The 13,859-nt window shown below is 50.2% G+C and overlaps 1 protein-coding gene across 1 annotated transcript; it reads left to right on the top strand.

The window, feature by feature from the left end:
* Window positions 1-2,359: 2,359 nt before the first annotated feature.
* On the top strand, window positions 2,360-11,082 carry TRMT2B (tRNA methyltransferase 2 homolog B). Its single transcript, XM_026848365.1, is given in 13 exon segments — window positions 2,360-3,870; window positions 5,146-5,200; window positions 5,679-5,798; window positions 6,199-6,298; window positions 6,862-6,932; window positions 7,383-7,529; window positions 7,670-7,764; window positions 8,291-8,383; window positions 8,385-8,503; window positions 8,632-8,733; window positions 8,915-9,034; window positions 9,949-10,048; window positions 10,821-11,082. Coding segments are annotated over 13 exon segments (1,431 nt in total). The 5' UTR covers window positions 2,360-3,688; the 3' UTR covers window positions 10,948-11,082.
* The last annotated feature ends 2,777 nt before the right edge of the window (window positions 11,083-13,859 follow it).

Below are 13,859 nucleotides of genomic sequence, written 5' to 3' on the forward strand. Positions count from 1 at the left end.
CTGCCGTCTGCCAGCGCGGCCTCCGTTCCCTCCTTTATTGTCCGTGCGAGTTCTGTAGCGGAAGCGAGTAATAACCGACGGGCAAACGTGTGTGTTCATCTGCTCCTTTCTCCGGTGCCGTAGCGAGCTACTGGCTGTGCGGATTGGAAGCTGTCGCGCTCGAGAAAGCGCAGTCCCGCAGCAGAAGGGCCGACTCGGGGCAGAACCGGCCGCTCCTCACGGAACTGGCTGCGCTTTGCCGGCAGGAAGGCTGGCGGGGAGGAGCTCGCCCGGGGCGCGTCTGTGCGGAGGCTTCGCGCACCTGGGAATCGCGGGTTGCTGGAGCTGCTCTCTGTAAAAAAACCCACCGCGTTACAATGACATGTATTTTTGTGTTCCCTCCTGGAAACGAGAGGCGCCGCGTCCAGCGCGAGACCGCGCGCTTGGCTCTCGTGGTGGACAGAAAGGCTGCAGCCGTGGGGGTGGCTGCTTGGGGATGGCCTGGCGGCGCTTTCTGTAGAACAGCCCGCCGAGTTGGTCTCTGCACCGCCCTGAATCCTCCCTCTGTGCCATTTGTTGATTCCACTGCCCTCCCCCCAGTCACCTCTGCTGTCACCACGGCTTCTGTTGGGCTTCACCCTGTCGCTTCGCATGTTGTCCCTAGTCCCCTGGCAATGTGGGGGTGGCGGTGTCTGAAATGTTCCTTGACCGCTCTCCTGTGTCACACGGGTGCAGCCATCACCCCTGGAGCCCCGGGGATTTGGGTGTGTGGGAGATGAAATGCCCAGGTAAAGGGAAGATGTGGATCACTGCATCATTATTTTCTAATATTTGTTTGGGATATAATTCATCTGGGGCAACGCTGCCCTGTTATCGAGACGGTTGTTCTGTCCCGAGGAGGGAATTAAGAATGTGGAATTTACCCTGCAGCCAGGAGGAACTTGGCGTGCCTGGCCTCAGGGTGTTCCTGATGGGGATTAGAACAGTCGGAGAATTAGAGAGAATCTGGAATGGGGGGTTAGAAACCTGATCAGTGCAGTCAGAGCTGGGGAGGAGGAGATGGGGTAAGTTGATGCAGGGTTGGGCTTTGGAGAAGGGCGGGGTGAGCCAGGCGCTGGCTGCCATGGCAGTGGGATGGCCAGGGTGGATGCCCCGGCCCTGCAGCAGCCAGCGATGGGCTCCTGAGTTCCCCCGGCCCATCAGAGTGACGCAGTCTCTGCTCACATCTGTAAGAGATGGGCCCTGGGCGTAACCCAGCCCACGTACCTGCAGTGGTCACTGAGGAAGAACGGGCTGGCTGGGAAAGTTGTGGGGCTGTGAAAAAGGAAACTGGAATTTGGGCTCCCAAGGGAAAAACCCATTTTACTGGGGAAAAAATTGAATGGCTTTGGCTGGGTGGTTTCATGATGGAACACACGGAGGGATGACAGCAGTTGTTAAGCAGATTGAGAGAACGTGGGCAGCCCCCAGAATATGTATGGCAGTAAAAAGGATTGTGAGTTCTTGTCCCACACGTTGGAAGTTTTCTGACGCCAGACCCAAGGGGAGGCTGGCACACGACCGTGTTCCACAGACTGCCAAGGGATGACGCTGACCTGACTCCTGCGAGCGGAGTTCAGCACCTGCCGGGAATCACAGACCGAGGCTCAGGATGGGCAGGAGCTTTTCCCTCCAGGAAAGCTGCTGCTGCAGGAGTGGCCAGAGCACTTTTGTGGGAAATCGTTCCCAGATGGGGAGTTCCCGGAGCCATCGTATCTGGCAGGGGTTCTCATTTTTCAATGGGAATAACAAACAGCATCTCCAAACCTCTGGGAATACAGTGACAACGAGATGTTGCACATGATCTACAGTTGTCAGGACAGGTGGAAAAACGAATAGAACTCTCAAACCCACATTTGCTCAAACTCAGGTAGGTTTGAAATGGCCTGGGTTTTTAAGAGTAGTGCTGTGGGATATTAGAAATAACCCCTCGCCGGCCTCTGGGGTTGTCACCAGCAGGAATAGTGTTTGGCACGTATTTGGCTGTGCCTGGGACCTCTGTTCCTGCTAGGACCAGCCTCTTCAACGGAGATGCACCAGTGACCAGGTTTGTAGTGGGGGTACAAAAACTCGTACAAGAAAATGGGGCACAGGCCCAGTGGTTTCAATATACCAGGATTTAGTGGGACTCTTAGACACCAGGTTGTTTTTTTCAATTTTTTTGCACAGTGGGAGAACTTAAGGGAAAGGCCCCTCCACAGTTTATCCTGTCAGATGCTACAGTGGTTTACATGCCCTGAAACAAAACAATGAAATACCTGTCTGTCTCTGCAGCAAGAAATACTGTCTCTGTGAAAGCTGACCACATGGAGAACATACCCCCAAAACACAAGTAGCCCAGGTAAATAACTCAGTCATGTCTGTCCTGAGACTGGAACAGAGGGACAGTCATAGCTCTTACTTGGGAGGACACTGTAATTTTAGTTATGCTGTGCTTTCAAGCTCACTTGCACATTCTGTAAAGTTTCAGGCCTGACTCTGGCTGATGGATAAGTATTTTTTTTAAAACTTGCATGTTAGTGTTGCAGCCCCAAAACTGTCCCAAAGAATGAAGTTGATCAAGTGACAACGCATTTCTGGCAATCTGTTAAAAACCATAAGAATCAGATTGGAATTATTAAATGTCTTGTATTCCAAGGACTTGGCAAGAGCTTTCACTGAGTGCACTGAACTCAGACAGAGAAACCAGCTGATACTGGTGGAAGGGCCGCCCCTTTGGGGTGCACAATGTTAAGACCAGGGCAGTTGTCTTTGCTGTCTGGTGAGTGTTGCTTCCCCTCCACTCAGTCCTATGAGGGGGTTTTCCATCGCTCCCCGCTAGACCCCTGCGTTCTCTGTCTGACTGCTGTGGTTATGCATGCACAGAGGGCTGGGCTGTGCCGGTGCTCCACACTGAGCATGCGGCTGGTGTGTGCTAGGCACGGCCGCTGCCTCGGGGGGTGGGTGAGTGGAGAGTGTCGGGCATTACCACCCCGCCATGGCCACTGGCACCCAGGCTGTTGGGCTGGAGCCTGCTGGGGTGCTGTGCCAGGAGGCAAGGCACGGGCCCCAGGAGCGCCCTGAGACCCACCACTGAGCAGAGGTGCCTGTGGGGTGGCAGGAGCTGGCCCTGGCTCTCTAGCAGAGCATTTGGTCACCTCGCAGCATGGTGGGGAGCTCCCCGGCTTGAGGTTTCTCAGCTGTAAGCACTGCGCAGGGCAGTGGAAGCAGCTCGCTGCATCCCCCCACGTGGGAGCGAAACGCCCAGGAAGCGCCCGGCTGTGAGCGGAAGGAGCTTTTCATCACACCCGGTGAGGGCCGAGCTGTGCAGCACTGGCAGGGCCCAGGGCTGGCAGCGGGCTCTGCTGACAGCTGCAGCCCGCTGGCTGCCGGAGCCCGCTGACCTGCGTCAGAGGAAGGAAACTCTGCTTTCAGCTGCCTGTTCCCTCCACGCTTCCCGTCAGGCCCAGGGCAGGGCCATCGCTGTGCTGTAAAGCACCATCCTGCAGGTCTGAGCAATGTGACAACGTGCCCACTTTAAACCAAGTGGCTTACTTTCTGGAGCAGAGCTGGCCGTGAGCAGAGTATTTTTCTCAGCCTGTCTCTAGCTGTGTGGCTGACGTACTGCTTTCTGGAGGCTGGTGGTGGGTTTGCTGTGCTGCTTGCAGGGGCGCAGCCCCTCTGTCCCACCATGGCCCTGTCCTGTGCGTTGAGGCTACCGCACTGGTACCTTCGCCCTTCAAGCAAGCTCCTGAGCAGCCTCCCCAGTCGGGACTTTAGCCTTCCAACAGAGAAGACGACAGCAGCAAATTGGAAGGAGAAGAAAAAGGCCAGGGAGGGCTGCAGCCTGCCAGGTTCCTCCTGGGAGGAGAGGTATGGCCTTTCCAAAGCACCAAGCACCTGAAGCGGGTTAGAGCAGTGGGTTAGGGGTTTCACCTTCACCCAGGTCTACCCTGTAGGAACAGAGGAGCCAGGGATCAGCTGGCCTCCCTTGAGGTTCACCTGGGGATAGTAATAATGGAGAATACTAATGAAAAGAATCAGGAGCAGAGTGGTTGCCATACTGGCAAGCAAAAAGCAGTAGTCCTTTTCATTTGCAGTTCTGTGCCTGAAAGTAGTTGGCACTGAGTGCTTTGGAAGCAGCTCCAGAAGTCCCAGTAAGTGATAACAGCAGCTTATCCAGCTGTGGGGTGAGGTTCTCCATGGGCTCAGTGAGTCGGTAGTTGATGGATATGATAGTTTGGATCATATCCACCTCACACCTTACTCTGTCTTTTCTTTTAAAATCAGCTTTTATGTGTTTTGTTCTTGCTTGCCCTGTCTCAGATACAAGTAGTGGCAAGTTCCAAGGTTTGTCTCTAAACTGCCACTGCATGAGTGACCGGGTTGGTGAGAGTGGGCAGCCTGTAATTCCCTGCCTGCTACACACAAACTGCATTTCACTGTGGTGGATTTAATTTAGTACAGCATTAGCAAAAAAGATGTAGTACTGGCTGGAAGGGTGAGCAGGTAGATGACACAGGATGGATGCATCGAGCCATGAGAAAAGCATCTTGCTCTTTCAGGGGAAAACTCCAGGGTCTTGGGCTGTCCTCAGAGCTGCAAGGGATGGCCAAAGCTTCTGATTCCATGGGAGAAAGCAATTAGAGTCCATCTAAAGCTACAACACGATCTTTTTTTTCCTTCTCTACCTGTACTGTGGGGTTTTTTTCCCCCCTTTAACCCCAGTAATATCTTAATACTCATTCCCCTGGCTTTATCAGCTTGGAGTCAGATCTCACCCAGGGCTTGGCAGGGCCTCTCTGGGTCCCTGTGCAGGGGAAACACTGTTCCTGGCCCTATCCTCTAAAGGAGGTTCAGAGAGATACCTGGGCTGCCCAAGACACCCAGGCATTGCTGTTCAGTCTTCTGCCAGAGGCTCAGCCTGTCCTCTGGAGAGCTGGTCCTTGTGGTTCCTGGGTCCCTTTTTCTAGCCACAAGTATTCTGCACCAGGAAGGTGCCATGAAAAGGGAGTTTGGATGTTCACAGCCAGCTCTGGTGCAGAGCCCGTACCAGGTCCTGCCCATGAAGCATCCAGTGAGGATGTTACACTGTAAGTATCAGGGGGTGAGTAGCTCTGGGCATTACGGTGATGTTGTGCTTTCCAGGTTAGCTAATGTGGTGACTCCACTGTGGAGACTTCCCTATCCAGAGCAGCTGCAGGTAAGATGCAATTACGTGGATTTTTCTCTGTTGCCCCAGCTGTCCCTCCTATCCCCCTTGAGCAACAGCCCCTATCATCTCAGTTGCTTAATGCTATAAACTCTTCAGATCCCATTTACTGCCGCTTTCATTCTTCAGTTTTGTGGAGGTCAGAACTGGGAGAGATTCCCTGTGGGTGGTGTGTTTGCTCTCCAACAGCACAGAGGATGGCCTTGCACAGCGATCCTGTTCAGTGGGGGACAGCTGGTTCACTGGGGCTTCAGGTTGGACCAAGTGCTCCAGGCCAGCACTTGGGGACTATGGACACAGTATTTCTCTCTGTCCCTGTTGCTCCAAGCAGCTGCGGTGATGAGAAGGGCAGGGTTCCTCTGGGGCTTTATCCCACTTGCAGTATTCCCTCTTGTTGGCCTTCCCAGAGGTAGATGATGACTCTCATATGGTCCCGTGAGAGTGTTTCTGGCTTAGAGCTCCTTTTCAGGTGAAGTATGAAAACCAGAGGAAGATTTTGCAGACGTTGACATCTCATCTTGAGGAGCTGGGCATAGATGCGCAGAAACTTGGTGGCCTCTGCTGTCCTCTCCGGCCTGTAGTCCCTTCGGTGAGTATCCCATGGGAACACTGTCTCCTCTGAGCCGCTAACAGTCCCTTATGTGACTCCCAAAGAGTCTCAGGTTGGCCATTACTTGCTGGCAGAGAATGTGCCTGTGGCAGTACTCACCAGCTTCTACTTTGCAGCCTGTGACTCCCAGTGTTAAACAAGCCCTGTGATTAAGAACCATTTTTTGTGCTCTGATAAACCTGTCACCATTCTGTCACAGGGAGCCGTTTCTTATTCCCAAGGGGAAGTACTTGGGGGTCTCGCACACAAGCTCAGTTTCTGCATTTTGCACATTCATGTACCTTCCTGTGTTGCCAACAGAACAACCATGCTGGGTTTTGGCTTTCCTCTATTTTTCCTTCTAATGCAAGGTTCTCCTTTTCCTTATTTGCTCCCTTAGCCTGTCGTTAGTGGATACCGAAACAAATCTACTTTCTCTGTGAACCAAGGACCGGATGGAAACCCCAAAACTGTGGGGTTGTATGTGGGAACTGGCAGAGGTCAGTGCAGGACAAGGAGCTGGGTAGAAAACTGCTGGTGTGGGCTGGGGCAAGGCTCTGCTCTAACAGTCTCCACCTGAGTTAGAAGCCTGAATCCTGGGGGATGCCAGCAGAAACACCAGCAAATCTGGGGCAGCAACTTTAAAACCTCAGTTCATTAATTTCTTGAGAAACACCAGCTTCTAAAAAGCTGTGGAAGCAGCCGCTCCAGGATTTACCTTTGTTAGTCTTTTATGCTGTTCCTGTGTTTTTGGTGTGCTCCAAGAGCCTGTGCTGCGAGGGTGAGCGTGGGGAGATGTGCACGTCCATAGGCAGTGGAGCAGTGCTGGAGCTCCAGCCTCTCCATGGAAGTTGGTGACAGTAATCACTGTCAAAGGGAGTTCTGGCGGGTCTTGCAGACTGCAGGCATGCAGAACATCCCAGGATTTAGCGGGCTCTTAGACACCAGGATTTTTAATATTTTTTGCACAGTGGGAGAACTTGGGAAAGGTTTATCCTGTCAGATGCTACAGTAGTTTACATGCCCTGAAACAAAACAATGAAATACCTGTCTGTCTCTGCAGCAAGAAATATTGTCTGTGTGAAAGCTGACCACATGGAGAACATACCCCCAAAACACAAACAAGTAGCCCAGGTAAATAACTCAGTCATGTCTGTCCTGAGACTGAAACAGAGGGACAGTCATAGCTCTTATTTGGGAGGACACTGTAATTTTAGTTATGCTGTGCTTTCAAGCTCACTTGCACATTCTGTAAAGTTTCAGGCCTGACTCCGGCTGATGGATAAGTATTTTTTTAAAACTTGCATGTTAGTGTTGCGGCCCCGAAACTGTCCCAAAGAATGAAGTTGATCAAGTGACAACGCATTTCTGGCAATCTGCTAAAAACCATAAGAATCAGATTGGAATTATTAAATGTCTTGTATTCCAAGGACTTGGCAAGAGCTTTCACTGAGTGCACTGAACTCAGACAGAGAAACCAGCTGATACTGGTGGAAGGGCCGCCCCTTTGGGGTGCACAGAGTTACGCTAAGACCGGGGCAGTTGTCTTTGCTGTCTGATAAGTGCTGTTTCCCCTCCACTCAGTGCTATGAGGAGTTCATCCGTCGCTCCCCGCTGGACCCCTGCATCCTCTTCCATGAAGGCGGACACTGGCGGGAGCTTGTGGTGCGCACCACCAGCCGCGGCCACACCATGGCTATCGTCACCTTCCACCCCCAAGAGCTGGGCCAAGTAAGTACACGGAGGACAGGACCTCTGGCAAGAGGCTTATCAGGTATCTGGCTGACCTGAGCTTGCTGAGTGTATTGCTGGGGAGAGGTGTCTAATCAGATTACCCAAACAGCCAGGTTTTCCTTTCTTGTTCCTGACAGGAGGCACTGGTTACTCAGAAAGCATTGCTTAAGGAGTTCTTCACATGTGGACCTGGAGCAGTCTGTGCCTTGACTTCACTTTATTTCCAAGAGAGGTATGCCTTGACAGAGGGGAAAGAGTGCAAACAAAGCCATCTCCTTTTTCTCCCCACTCTCTGATCAAATTCAAATTCTACCAGTTCAGGGATTGCTTGAAGAGAATGACAGGTGTTGGGATGTCTCTTGCAGATGTGGTTTTAATATGTTTTTTCCAGACCTGAAATACTTTAGTATGGCTCTACCTCATGGGAGTTATGAGCCTGGGAAACTAAAGACTAAGACCTACAGTAGCTTTCCTAAGACCGTAAATCACATTAGCAGTAAAACTGGGGAGCAGACCCTAGGACTTCTGCCCTCTGCAAAGTCATTTTGATCCATTCAATGAATTCTAGGCTGTGCAAGTCAGAGATCCCTTAGAAAGTATCAAAATGCTGTTATCCTGTTGAAAGGCTCACATGAAATAAGAGTTGGCTGGGTGAGAACCATCCTCTCCTGCATATGAGCACCCCGGGAATGCAAATGAAAACCAGCTGCCTCTCTGCTACCTTCTATCTAACAGCTAGTCTTTGTGTGCTCTGCCAGCACCATGACACGCTGCTCCCACGAGCAGTCCCCCTTCCAGCTCCTTCATGGGGAACCACACATCTTTGAAGAACTGCTCAGCCTGAAGTTCCGCATCTCCAGATGCCTTTTTCCAAGTAAACACAGGTGGAGCAGAAGTTCTGTACCAGGCAGTCAGGGAGCTGAGCCAGGCTGGTGGGGACACCATCCTCCTCGACATCTGCTGTGGAACGGGTGAGCAGTGGCCATGCAAGCCTGGCTCCCAGGAGTGGTGCTTTGTGTGCCAAAAATGATCTCTACTGTCTAAAGGCTTGTTTCTTCAGCATGGATGTATGGAATATTTTTGTCTCCTTCATTTCCAGGCACAATTGGTCTATCTCTGGCTCACCAAGTCTCCAAGATAATTGGTATTGAGGTGGTGGAGAAGGCAATAGAGGATGCCAGCTGGAATGCAGCATTCAATGGTGAGTTTAAACTTGCTGTGGCAGAAAGTTTCAAACTAACTGCTGCAAAATTGGAAGCAGAAGTGAGCGGAGGGATCCTAACAAGTTATCTCTGCACAGCAAAGGGTGGTACTTCACGTTATACCTCACATCTGGTGAGAATGACTCTGCTCAGTTCATGTGGTTGCTTTTTGCTTCACAGGAATTTCAAACTGTGAGTTTCACAGAGGAAAGGCAGAGGTCGTGCTACCACAGCTCCTGTCGTCGTGGGAGGATGCCCGACCCCTCGTTGTTGTGGTGAACCCATCGCGGGCTGGGCTCCGTGAGAGAATATGCTATTTATTTTCATGTTGAAAACAGAATTTTGAACAAGTTCTGTGAGATGTGTTACACTGGGTCCAAACCCTCTGCTCAGTCTCCAGTTTCTAACCTTGTTGCTGACAGCAGCTAAAATCCCATAGAGTGCTGTTTTCAGTGCCTTTATCATGCTTTCTCTTCAAATCAGACAGCTCTAGTCTTTTTTCCATCTTTCATGTGCTCACAGAATTATGTAGGAGAGAAGGAGCCTCTGGAGGTCTGTGGTGAAATCTCCCAACTAAGGCAAGGCCAACTTTAGAGTTGTATAAGGTTGCTCAGGGCTATGAAGCCCAGTTGAGGTTTGAATATGTCCAAGGGTGGATACCCTCTCCTGAAAATGTTTTCCCTCATCTAGTGAATTAGAATTTCCCCTTGCTGTAGTGCATCTGTTGCCTCCCATCCTTCTCTCATGCTCCTCTGAGAAGATTGTTGGCTCCACGTTCTCTGTAATCCCCCACGAGCCCCCTGAAGATAGCAGAGGGATCCCGGATCACCTTCTCTTCCCCAGGCTGAATGACCCCATCCCTCACATTCTCCTCATGCTTGCTGTGCCCCAGCCCTGTAACCATCTTAGTCAGCTCTGCTGGACTCTCCAGTGTGTACTGGGAAGTCCCAAACTGGTTCTGGTGCCCAAATGCAGTCTCACAAATGTCTGTGGAAGGTTTTACGTGCCTTTGCTTAATTAAGTAACACCGCTTCTCTCCCTGGCCTGCTCAGAGCTCGCATCTGAGACAGGACATGGCAAAATGTGGATAGTCTTCCTTCCCTGTATTTTTGACAGTTCAATGCAGTTCTGTGATGCTTGCTGTGAGGTCATTCCTCCTGGAGAGCTCACCATGGTGGAGGGTTGCTGGGAAAGTACGGTGTCTGTTTTTGCAGATTACAGGGTTGTGCAAGCTATCCGGAACTGCAAGTCCATCCGAAGGCTGCTCTACATCTCCTGCAAGCCAGAGGGTGAAGCCATGAGGAACTTTCTTGAGTGAGCACTCTCCTCTCTTCCTTTCCACTGACCTTAGTGACAGACCCTGTTTTGTCCAGACAGGGACATAAATATCTGACCTTGGCTTACATAGCTTTTTGCTGCCATTGAATTCCTCAGGGTGAGTTCTGCAGGTGTGATCCAGTGCATGGTCAGAAGTGGTTTCTGCTTCTGCATTACTTTGGGTTTAACCTGCATTCACTGGCTTAAGGTAGTGGGTATTTCTGGGGGTTTATGTTGCAGCATAAGGAATAGAAAACAATGCAAACGTTATAATGGCATTGTGCATCCTTCCCCAGCAGAACAGCACATATGGATATGGGATATGGACTACACTGTGTCCACTCCAGGAAGGCTGCCCCTGGCCAATGAAGTGAAGCCACAGGGATTAGTCACCTACTTAAGGTTAACCCTGTAGCTAAATCTCTATCTGGGGCAGGCCCGTCTGCAGGTGATAAACCTGTCTGCAGGTAACCAAAGAAGGTAGTGCAAAACTGAGGATTGTTTCCTGAGGATATTAAAGTGTCTTTCAGCTGGGATGGCTTGTGCGAAAGGGACCTTTAAACCTGTCTCTGACTCCAGCTTGTCCATGAGGTTTTCAGAGCTTGTTTGGGACTCAGTATTACGGTTCCAGACCTCAGCCAGTGTCAGCTGCAGGCTCTGAGGGATGTTAGCCAAACACATGATACTTCCTCTGTGCTAATTGTGCCGCCAACAATGGTGGGAAAGCCTCTACTACTGGTCTAAAGGATGCTCTCTTTGCTTTCCACAGGCTGTGCTGCCCACCTGACCCAGGGAAGAAGCTGGTAGGAGAGCCATTTGTCCCCACGTTGGCTGTACCTTTTGACATGTTTCCTCATACTGTTCATTGTGAGCTGGTGCTTCTGCTCACCCGCTGACAAAGGGCCAGGCATGCCAGCTCTGAGGGCTTAGGGAGTAACTTTCTACCGTCCTGAAGACGAGTTGATATAGTTAGGATTTTAACTTATTTTCTTGAAAGTTGTATAAAAATAAAGAATTGTACTTTGCTCTTACTTTGGGTTGTGCTGTTCTCTAAGGAAACACTCAGATTTCTGGGGTGAAAATGTTCTCTGTAGTATTTCATCACTCTCCTGCACACCTCTTTGTGGGCTTCTGGCTGGGCAGCCTGGAAAATATCCTCCCCCTGGTATTGTGGGTTTTCACCATCAACATGTGAATATGAAGTACAGAAATCCACTGTATTTTCTAATACCATGCCATTAGTTCTCTGCTTGCTTCAAGGATACTGCAGGTATTTTTCAAGATGATAGTGCACTTGCTATGAAGAAACTGTAGGAACTAGAACTCATACTTTTGGGGTCAGGAAATTATTTCCGGTATAAACTTCCAAACCCAATAAATTGCTGTCAGTCACATAGATAAGTTGGAGACAATGAGAAAGATTTTTCTATAAAACGAAATGAAGATAGAACAGATTTCTTTGTCTCTCCTTCCACAACTGCCTCTCCCTTCTCTGCTGCTAATCCTTAATACCTAAACGTGAAATGCCCTGTGAAAGTGTCAGCAGCAACAAGTTATTTCCTCATCACATTGCTCAGCAATAGCCAATTCAAAAATTTGGTGTGTTTTGTATCCTGCCACACTCACCACGTGACAAGCTGTGAACCTCAAAGTCATACGAAGTTCTCTCCAGCTCTTCAAAAGATGGAGCTGCCACAACCTGGAGGTAGGTCTGAGTGAGCAGAGTTCCCTTGTGTTTTGTGAACTCCACATTGTTACGAGGGCTCTTTTTATTTTTTTAATTTTTACTTTTATGTTGTATTGAAGTTACCTTTTGGTTTATCCTGGTCATCTAGGCCAAACCAGCCGCAGAACACATTTCTACACTCAGGCTGTTAAATTTGACTCTGTCCTCCGAAAGAGGGGTTCCCTGTCTGATTTGGGTGAGTCAAAATGGGCAAACTCCCAAGGAAATAGGGAGAGCTGTCTGTGCTTTTCAAACCTTTAACTCTAGTCCTAAGGAACTTGGAGCTTGGAATAACAACAACCACCAGTTCTCAAGCCATGGGGAGTTAAAATACATGAGTTTAGGACTCAAGACTTACTACACCAGAAAGGGAGGTAATGGGGAGATTCCCAACAGGCATAGGAAGTGTCACTCTTGTACTATCCCACAAGTGTAAGTTTTTTTCACACTGTTACAGACTCTTGTTTTCAGCTTATAGTGAGGGATGCAGTTTTCCAGAAGTTTTTTGTATAATTTTATCTTGACTTCTCACTGCAAGATCTGAATGGATTTCTGCCTAGCCTGGATATGCTTTTTGCCAAAAGGAAATTTGTTGCAAATTAGAGGGGGAGAGATAATGACTTTAAATCAGAAAGTAATAGAGGACTAGGAAACCTTTCCACTAGTCTCTGGAGTGCTGAACATCCAGGACAGGTTTTGTCTGCAGTGGGGGAGGGTGGGCCAGTGGCCTCACCATCCCTTTTAGGCTACCAGGTTCTGGGAGAGCCACAGGGGCAAGATGTCTTTTTTGCTTTTCTGGGCCAAATACATTAAGCAATATGTTGTTTGCTGTGTTTCAGTGTCTAAGCGTCTCAAACTGAAAGCTGCCTATGTACAAGAGCCCTCTGACCGGGAGGGAAGGTCCCTCCAGAGCGGGTTCCCTGCTGACATGTCCTCGCTTTCCCACTGAGGAGCAGCTGGGTTTGGCTGCTAGCCCGCACCCCTGCACCTGGCTCGGTTTGGGCTTTCTGCGGGTGATTTATGGACCGTGCAGGGCCCCATCCCCTCACCAGGGATCCTTACTCTCTGCCAAGAGGGGTAAAGAGATGCCATTCCCTCATGTGAAGCCGACAAAAATTACTGTTATCAGGCTACTGTCCCAGTTTCAGAGCCTCTGCAAAGTGTGGAAATCAAGGAAGATGCAAATAGCGCATCCCATGTTTTCCCTGGATAAGCAGTCCAAAGAAAGGGCTGGGCACAGAGGCAGCAAAAGGAGGCTAAGGGATCTCTCAGACACAACAAACAGCACTTTTATGCTCAGTAGGTCCTTTCCCCCCTTGACAATGAAAAAGGAGGCGTAGATTTGTGGATGGGGCTGCACAAGCAAGCACAGGGACACTGGTTATGTTCTACCCAGCCACTGTTGCTACGAGTGCCACACAGCAGAAGTGCATCCAGGCTGGGTTCCAGCTGCCGTGGGGCTCATTGCTGATGCTCAGGGACTAATCTCCCCACTGCTGAGTTAGCATGACCACCTGCCCAAGTCTTTGCCCACGCTCTCCGGCTGGTTTTGCAGCTCCTGCTGAGGCCAGCACTACTCCAGCCAGGCTGCTAGCTGCCTCCAAACTGTCCTGGTGAAAGCTAGCTTGTATTTTTCTACATTACAGGGCAGTAGCAAAAGCAAGACTACAGTGTAGACATACCATGTGCCTCTCAGACCTCAAGTGCAACTTTATTTAGACAGACAAAAAATATAAATAGGTAAATAAAAAAGAAATTTTCTGGGTGATTTTGGAGAGCTGCCTTGAGGGTCCGTATTTCTCACATGCACTCAACTAGGATACCTTCATTTTGCCTTTCTCAGGAGCTGCTTCATGGATGAGTGGCTGCTCATCCCCGTTCACTGACAGGATCCTCTTTTCTGGCAGCTGCTCCTCAGGCTGGCGGGCAATCAGCAGACGACAGGTAAGCAGGATCCCAAAGACTAGGGCATGGGCGTAACGCTTGAGTGGATCCCCCACTAGCTGGTGGAAAAAGAGCACAGCCAGCACAAGGAGGAGGAGGAGAAAGTTGGCCACATCTTTGGGGCGACCAGGCACCAGT

The sequence above is a fragment of the Athene cunicularia genome (assembly GCF_003259725.1).
Source record: "Athene cunicularia isolate RWA chromosome 4 unlocalized genomic scaffold, athCun1 chr4_part3, whole genome shotgun sequence".
In the NCBI taxonomy this organism is placed as follows: Eukaryota; Metazoa; Chordata; class Aves; order Strigiformes; family Strigidae; genus Athene; species Athene cunicularia.